This window comes from Zeus faber (assembly GCF_960531495.2).
Source record: "Zeus faber genome assembly, chromosome: 16".
NCBI lineage: Eukaryota > Metazoa > Chordata > Actinopteri > Zeiformes > Zeidae > Zeus > Zeus faber.
In genome coordinates this window covers 966,730-976,398 of record NC_137202.1, presented here as the reverse complement: position 1 = coordinate 976,398, position 9,669 = coordinate 966,730, and the positions used below count along the sequence as shown (strand labels likewise).

The 9,669-nt window shown below is 37.0% G+C and overlaps 1 protein-coding gene across 1 annotated transcript in view; it reads left to right on the top strand.

Annotated features, from left to right (window-relative positions):
• Positions 1 to 4,557, top strand: part of mcph1 (microcephalin 1) — a gene marked incomplete at both ends in the record, with an annotated part of 31,805 nt that extends 27,248 nt beyond the window's left edge. Inside the window, 2 exons of the mRNA XM_080016961.1 lie at positions 1,535 to 1,772; positions 4,505 to 4,557. Of these exons, the coding sequence (XP_079873087.1) occupies positions 1,535 to 1,772; positions 4,505 to 4,557 (291 nt within the window). The remainder of the gene's footprint in view (positions 1 to 1,534; positions 1,773 to 4,504) is intronic.
• Between the last annotated feature and the right edge of the window lie 5,112 nt (positions 4,558 to 9,669).

Here is a 9,669-nt window from a genome sequence, read left to right as displayed (position 1 = left end):
GTCCAAGGGATGTTCCTCAGACACCGTCATCTTCCTATCTACTCAGAGGCTTTGCCCTGGACTTCCCTCAACACCCAAACCCCTGGAGAAAAAAGACTACTGTCTAACACAACATCAGAAGTAGCTTTTTGCCTCTGTGGGTCAACTTCTTCCTCTTCACAACTTCAGTACGAATTGAATTTCATTTTAGTTTTCCTTCACAGTCAGGACAGGCGTGTTACAGTAGCTGAGGCAGAATGGTAGGAAGTGGTCTGATAGGTGTAAAGGAAATGCAATATATTTAAGGCACATTACGAAAGAGGAAGGCCTTTTCCTCGTTCCAAAAACACCATATGGGTTCAGGTGTTAAGGCTGAGTCACTCCAACAACACGTACATGGGCGCCAGAGCTTGTAACTTCACTGTTTTGTGTTTAGAGAAAGCTTAGGAAGGAAGTGACATACACAATGACCTTAAAAGAAAAAAACAACTGACTTTCAAACTCTAATCCTGTTTTTCCCTCATTGTGGAATGTGAAACTTCTATCATGGCCCTGTTTATTTTTATATATATATGTATGTATGTATGTATGTATGTATGTATATATGTGTGTATGTATGTGTATATATATATATATATGTATGTATGTATGTATGTATGTATGTATGTATGTATATATATATGTATATATATATATATATATGTATGTATGTATGTATGTATGTATGTATGTATGTATGTATGTATGTATGTGTATATATATATATATATATGTGTACATATATGTATATATATATGTACATATATGTATATATATATATACATACATACATATGTATGTATGTATGTATGTATGTATGTATGTATGTATGTATGTATGTATGTATGTATGTATGTATGTATGTATGTATGTATGTATGTATGTATGTATGTATGTATGTATGTATGTATGTATGTATGTATGTATGTATGTATGTATGTATATATATGTATGTATGTATATATATGATATATGTATATATATATATATATATATATATATATGTATATATGTATGTACATATATGTATATATGTATGTACATATATATATATGTATGTACATATATATATATGTATGTACATATATATATATATATATATATATATGTATGTACAATCAACCGTTGCAGCAAAGCAATTACACCTCATGAAGAAAACTGAAAAACATACCCAAATTAATATTTTGTGTACACACACACACACATATATACACATATATATACACATACACATACACATATATATATATATATATATATATATATGTATATATATATATATATATATATGTATATATATATATATATATATATATATGTACATATATATATATATATATATATATATATATATATATATATATATATATATATATATATATGTGTATGTGTATGTGTATATATATGTGTATATATGTGTGTGTGTGTGTACACAAAATATTAATTTGGGTATGTTTTTCAGTTTTCTTCATGAGGTGTAATTGCTTTGCTGCAACGGTTGATTCTCTCCCTCCAGATTTGCCGGCTCCAGCAGCACCTCTCAGCCGGGGAACATCAGCAGGACCTGTTCCAGGGGCAGCCGGCCATGTTTGTCTCCCAGCACTCGCAGCCGCCCATCCACAGTCTGGTGGAACTCATCCAACTCTGCGGAGGAACAGTCTGCAAGAGCGTGCGCCAGGCGGGCATCTGCATCGGGAAGTACAGCGGCAGGAGAGCAGAGGGCAGTAGACTGCTGTCTGAGCAGTGGGTTCTGGGTGAGACGCCTCTCCTGCTACTACTACTACTACTAATGTACTACTACTACTATTATACTACTACTATAACACCACAGTACTACTGCTACTATAATACTACTACTAATATACTCCTACTTTAATACTACTACAATAATACTACTACTATTATACTACGGTACTACTCCTACTTTAATACTACTACTACTACTACTATTATACTACTGTACTACTACTATACTACTATAATAATACTACTACTATAATACTACCAATATATTACTACTATTATAATACTACTGTACTACTACCACTACTATAATACTACTACTGATATACTACTACTACTTCTACTACTACTACTACTACTATAATACTACTACTAATATAACACTACTACTAATATACTACTATAATACTATTACTAATATACTACTACTATAATATTACTAATATACTACTACTTCTACTATAATACTACTACTACTATACTACTACTAGTACTACTAATATACCATCACTATAATACTACTACTAATATACTACTACTACTATAATACTACTGTACTACCACTATAATACTACTACTAATATACTCCTACTATAACGCCAGTACTACTATAATACTACTACTAGGACTACTAATATACTACCACTATAATACTACTACCAATATACTACTACTACTATTATAATACTACTGTACTACTACGACTACTACTATAATACTACTAATATACTCCTACTATACTACTACTACTGCTACTTCTACTACTACAATAATACTATTATACTACTACTAATATACTACTAATATCACACTACTACTTATATACTACTATAATAATACTACTCATATACTAATACTATAATACTAATAATATACTACTACTACTACAATAATACCACTACTAATATAATGCCACTACTACTATACAACTACTAGTACTACTTAATATACCACTACTATAATACTACTACTAATATACTACTATTACTATAATACTACTGTACTACTATAATACTACTACTAATATACTTCTATAATAATGCTACTATAATACTACTACTATAATGCCACTACTACTATAATACTACTACTATAATACTACTACTATAATACTACTAATATACTCCTACTATACTACTGCTACTATTATACTACTACTAATATACTCCTACTATAATTCTACTTTTACTACTATAATACTACCACAACTACTTCTATAATGCCACTACTAGAATACTACTACTAGTACTACTAATATTATACTACTACTAATATACTACTACTACTACTACTATAATACTACTGTACTACTATAATACTACTACTGATTTACTACTACTCCTATAATACTACTGCTATAATACTACTACCACTACTATCATACTACTGTACTACTACAATAATACTACTACTATTATAATACTACTACTACTATAATGCTACTAGTACTAGTACTACTAATATTACTACTACTAATATACTACTACTATAATACTACTCTACTCCTACTACTATAATACTACTGCTATAATACTACTACTATAATACTACTATAATACTACTACTACCCTTTATGTGTATCATACCTTTCATACACTACATGCCACTTAACGTGCTTTACAGAAGACAAAATTAATTGAATAAAAATAGGTATACATAGGAATACCCATTTCAGATTTGGGTCCTCAATTTGGGCTTGGGTCACGATCATTCCTCAGCAAATTATTTTTAACCAGAATCTCTCCTCAGAACACAACAACGTTGTGGACTGACCCGCTGCTCCCGCCCAGTGCCACAATCGCCAACATAGTTGTAACTGATACGTCCTTAGTTCTCGATAGATTACACAGATATTCTATTATTACTCCATTTAATTCAATCATTCAATTGTTCTGTTGGAAAGGGATCTCAAAACTTTCTTTGAGTATAAGATACACGAAGAGAGTACAGACCGGGTGGAGTGGGTGGAGAAGAGTGTCCGGAGTGATCTGTGACAGAAGGGTTCCAGCAAGAGTGAAGGGGAAGGCCTACAGGACAGTAGTGAGACCAGCTATGTTGTACGGTTTAGAGGCGGTGGCACTGAGAAAAAGGCAGGTGGCTGAACTGGAGGTGGCAGAGTTGAGGATGTTGAGATTTTCATTGGGAGTGACAAGGATGGACAGGATTAAGAATGAGTACATAGAGGGACAGCTCAGGTTGGACAGTTTGGTGGAAAAGTGAGAGAGGCCAGATTGAGATGGTTTGGACACGTGTGTAGGAGAGATGAGAGTTACATTGGGAGAAGGATGCTGAGGATGGAGCTGCCAAGGAAGAGGAAAAGAGGAAGGCCAAAGAGAAGGTTTATGGATGTGGTGAGGGAGGACATGCAGGCGGTTGGTGTAAGGGAGGAAGATGCGCAGAACAGAAGCAGAACAGAAGGTATTGGAGGCAGATGATCCGCTGTGGCGACACCTAACAGGAGCAGCCGAAAGAAGAAGATGCTAATGAGAGAAAATGTAACACATTGCATTAAAAGATTAAAAGAAAATTTTTAGCATTTGCCTGAAAGCACCTGCAGAACTTGCCTTATATTCTTTGGTTCCATAATTTAGGAGTGTATTTAAAAAAAAAGGCTGCATCTCCAATCTTTGTCTGAGTGGGGTGTTGTACTTTTAGGCCAGCTACAGAACTGATCTGACTCTTCTCTGATGTCTCATATTCCTGAAGCAGGTCGTCCTCTTATATTGTTGTTGTTTCTCCTCAGACTGTATCACACATCTCAAGACACTTTCCTACGAAAGCTACACCTTGGAGTGAGAAACTGATTAAATGAAACACAAGAACTCAGTCAGTGTGTGTGTGTGTGTGTGTGTGTGTGTGTGTGTGTGTGTGTGTGTGTGTGTGTGTGTGTGTGTGTGTGTGTGTGTGTGTGTGTGTGTGTGTGTGTGTGTGTGTGTGTGTGTGTGTGTGTGTGTGTGTGTATTATATATATATATATATCTTGCATCTTAATGAACTTTTCCCTAAAAATTATTCAAAATATGGTCCAAGTCATCTCACATGCTCCCTTCGAGGTAACCTTTACTCAATCTGTGATGTTTTTATGCTCTTGTCTGTTTTTATTTTGAAAAATGATATTGTAACAGGTCTTACGAATAATTTACATTGAGTATGGGGAATTGAAATGGAAAAACTGAAAAAGGGCCAGATCATGTTTTTACTGTTTTTAATAATAATTCTAATTCTGTTGCTAAACCACATTAGATACATTATATATATATATATATATATATATATATATTTTTTTTTTTTTTTTTTTTTTTTTTTACAGAATATATTGTCATTTTGGTTATTTGATGCATTTCTAAATTAGTGCTGAACAGTTTCTCATTATATCTGACGAATAAAAACATACTTTTGGTAATCAAGCTGGCAGTGTTATGATTGTCAATTAACTGTTCAGTTCAATATCATTAAATTATTTATATTAGAGCAGCTCTGCACTATGCAAATTAAACTTAAGTATGTGCTGGAAAATGTGCCTGGGACATTAAATCAATGTGCAATGTCTGCGCTGAAGAAGGTATAGAGGGGGAAAGTGGTTTGGAAAACAGTTTCATCAAAGGAAGGTGATTGATGAGTTTCCTCGAATAAAAGAATTGCAAAACTAAGCCAAGATGTCTGTTAAAAATGTATTTAATTTATTTTAGATTTTGGCATTACTATCTGGTGCACATAATCTATAGAGATTAAAATGGGGACCCTTTGTGCTATAAAAATATAAGATTAAATTATTTTTTATTATTGAAAACTCTGAGATATTGTACAAATTGTGGTACCACACTGTGTGGTCATGTTAGATTGTTTAGTTCTCACCTTTAAGGCATTTGAAATTAGAACCAGAATAAAGTAAAAAAGTTTAAATAAAACCTATCTAAACATATTTATTCCAAAATATGTCATTCAAGATGAAAATAATATGCTGGCAATGAGCCATTAGCTGTTTTAGGGAGTCATGGTTTAAATACAATAGGTGGCAGATTCTGCTGTAACCTGTGGACAAAAACAACTGCAATTTAAACTGTACACAAATCTAAAAGTCATTAATGCCTAACCCACAATTATTATTTATGGTAAATTTACCATTTAATAAAGGATGACATTACAAGACCAGATGGGAAATGTGTTGGATACTTTGTTCTGCTGTCTTTGTAGTATAGTTTATTGGCTTTTGGTTGGGTAACTTAAAATAAATTATGTGTCATATGTGACCTTATCTTAATTCCCTAAATACCTCTGTGGGGTTATTCTTCAGCAGAATGTAGAACTTACATGTTTTTTTAATGGGAAAACTGAGGGGGTTAAGAATAATAAGAGCCAGTCAATTAAACAGAGTCAAATTAGTTCATTTAAAATGCATTATGTCAACTTATTGTAAGCAAAGGAAATAATTAAAGTTTGTTTTAAATGTTTCCAATTCGATATATTTTTCTGTGAAGAATGTGCTGAAAGTTCTTTCATGGTGTTTTTTTTTAATTTGCATGGTTATTTATTGTCCTATCTATAGAAGCCCTAAGAAGGCCACACATTCTCACTTTTTATTTACTTCGTTTTCCTGTGATAACGAGTTAGTTTCATTTGTTTTCTGGAGATCTCGAGTTATTTATGTCTATCTCGAAATAGCAAAAGTTGTTTTCCCGAGATAACGGGAGAATCTTCTCGAGTTGAGCCTATTTCTGTTTTGTGCTTTTATTCTTTCTATTCCAAATTAGTTTTTGAATGAATGAATATGTTACAACGTGTTACAACAGCTGTTACAACAACAACTCACTTGATCTTTTGCTAATGTAACCCTCTTCTTGGTTGGTAGTGTCCAGTCTTCTTGGCCTGTGGGCAATAAGCGGGCTACACTTTCTCTTTGTATACTGTTCTTTAATCGACACCAATACGGCATGACAGTGTACACCCAACGTCACTCTCTCCGAGTTCACTGCAGGCTTCTAAACAACTGTCGCAAATGCCTACTTGTATTACACTCATAAGAGTCCCTCGGAAACAATGCCAGGTAGGAACTAATATTAACTCTGAGGCAAGGGACATGAAATAGCAACCTAAATGTTATGCATGTAAATATATACTTAAAATAACAGTTAAAGTGCTATAAACGATAATTAAATAATTGTTGTATTTAAAGGTGCAGTGTGTAATATTTAGTGGTATCTACTGGTGAGGTTACAACTGACTGAATACCCCTCCCAATGGCAATGCAACATGGCAGCTTGAAACTCGCAAAAAACATGAAATTCCTCTCTCGAGTCAGTGTTTGGTTTGTCCATTCTGCGCTACTGTGGAAAGATGGCTGTGCAACATGGTGGCCTCCGTGGAAGCATACCTGCTCCCTATGTAGATGAAAACGGCTCATTCTAAGGTAACGAAAACACGATTCTTAATTTGATGGGATGGTACACTAATTAAAACGTACTTATTTCTAATTAAAATGAATTTCTGCCAAGTCCGTTCTGTAAATTCTACACACTGAATCTATAATAGTAAACCTAATTCTGCAAGTCCATAATAATACTGTGGAATTATTCCTACTGAAATATACAGTATATAATTTTCCACAATATACTGTTCTACTTAATAAGCAAGATAAATAAGTATAATAACCTAATTCAAAATAACCCAAAAGGGGTTTTCGTGTAACTTCTTCTTAGTGTAAATGGGGTTATACTAAGATGGCCAGTGAGGTTTTTTTTTTTTTAAACTCTTCCAGGACTAACACTTCTGTCATTCATTCAGCGACACCAAAATGGAGGATTGTCTCTTTGCTGCCTCGAGGGACACAGGAAAACCTGATGAGAACCTTGAAAAATGTGGCAGGACAAGATAAATCATGTCTAAACAAGCCTTTTAGACACCTGTTCAACCAAAGCTTCCAGTGGGAATGTAGGCATACTAAAGTCACCTGTTCAACTACTAGCTCTAGCAAATCAGTGAAACTCTGACAGGTTTTAAAGTTATTGCTCATAAAGCTTGTAGCCTTTCTGCATCTGTTAACGATTCCAAATGTGCCAATGTTTGTTAACAAACATGTGGCAGCTTTTTTATTTTTTATGGAAAACTAGTGTTCCTAATATTGTGGCCAGTATATATTGTTCCTAGCTAGCCCAGAAAAATGCTGCCCGCTTTAGTTAGCAAGAATGCTGAGCGTAGGTCATGTGATGCCTACTCTATGTACACAGCATGTGTGGGGTATTTAGCAATTGACTGAAGTCAAATTTTCACTGAGGTCTCCATTGATATCAATGCAAGATAAGTGAAAATTTGACCTAAGTCAATGGCAGAATAACAGAGGAATTCGGCTACCGCCATCTACGCCCCCGGCCTATGGATCACCTGGAACTTAAAGTGCTGAAAAGCCAGGTACCAACGGGTGATCCGTGCGTTTATATCCTTTATGCATTAGAGCCACTGCAGCGGGGAGTGGTCGGAACAGCGGGTGAAACGGAACCCCAAGGGGTAGTACCGGAGGGCTCCAACGGCCCACTTGATGGCCATGTCAATCATCAAGGGGGCATAAAATCTCTGTCTAGCCTCAATGTGGCACAGAGGCTTCTGTTTTGGGCCTACCCACGTCTGGCCTCACTCAAGGCTCTTTATGTACTGGGGATTCTGATCCGGGCAGCAGACCTTCTCTCCAGGTCCAGGTCTCTCCTGGAGGTGTGGAGACTGTACCCAGAGGTGGTGGTGAGCTTGTGGACTTGCTTTGGCATAGCCGAGGCGGATCTCTTCGCATCGAGGGAGACAACCCATTGTGAGATGTGGTTTTCCCTGAGACATCAAAGCCTGGATGCTCTGTCTCAAGAGTGGCTGCAGGGGTTACCATACGATTTTCCCCCACTACCATTAATTCGCCATACGCTGAACACAATCGCCCTGGGGAGCTACAAGGTGTTGTTATTGGCCCCATGGTAGCCAGGGAGACATTGGTTTCCGGCGCTCATTTGCCTGGTTCACGGCCGATCCTGACCCTTGCTGTCAGGGCAGACCTCCTTTCGCAAGGCGGGGATCTGGCATCCCAAGCCAGCTGTCATGCAGTTGTGGCCCTGGCCCTTTCTCAGTCCCTCTCTCAAGAACGGAATATGGCTGTCCTGGAGACCATAAGTAATACCAGAGCACCCTCCACATGCACCAGTCACGAAACAGAGATGGAAATTGTTCTCATAATGGTGCCACAATAGGGGTTGGATCCCATCAACTGCCCGGTGGCTGAGGTGCTCCACTTCCTCCAGTCCCTGCTAGATTTAGGGAGGGCAGCTAGCACCCTGGGGATGTACACCTCTGCTACCTCTGTCTTCCATGAGACAGTGGGGGGTCTTTCCCTGGGGAAACACCTCATGATGTCTGAAGTGTGCTAACCGACTGTGCCAGGAGACCCAATATGAACCAATGGAGCAGTCGGATCTGAAGCGCATGTCGCATAAGATCGCATTCCTCTTAGCCATATGTTCTACCAAGAGGGTTAGTGAGCTACACACACTGTCAATGGGTGAGGAGTGCTTGAGGTGGAAAGCCAAGAACACAGGCGTGTCCCTGTGGCCAAACCCGTTCTTCTTCCTCAACGTGGTAAGCTCCCAGACACTGAATCAGGCAATTGAAATGAAGGCATTCTGCCCTGATCCAGCTTATCAAGGGAGAGTGGCTCTTCATGCATTGTGTCCAATAAAGCCACTGAAGGCTTACTTTGATCATACACGGCTGCTGAGGCAGGCACATAGTCAGTTGTTTGTGTGTTATGGCGGTAAAGAGTTAGGCTTCCCATTGTCTAAGCAGTGTCTATCCCACTGGCTGGGAGAGACAATTTCCCTGGCCTACTCCAGCCAGGGTCTCTCAGTCCCTAGAAGTCTGCTGGCTCACTCCACTCCA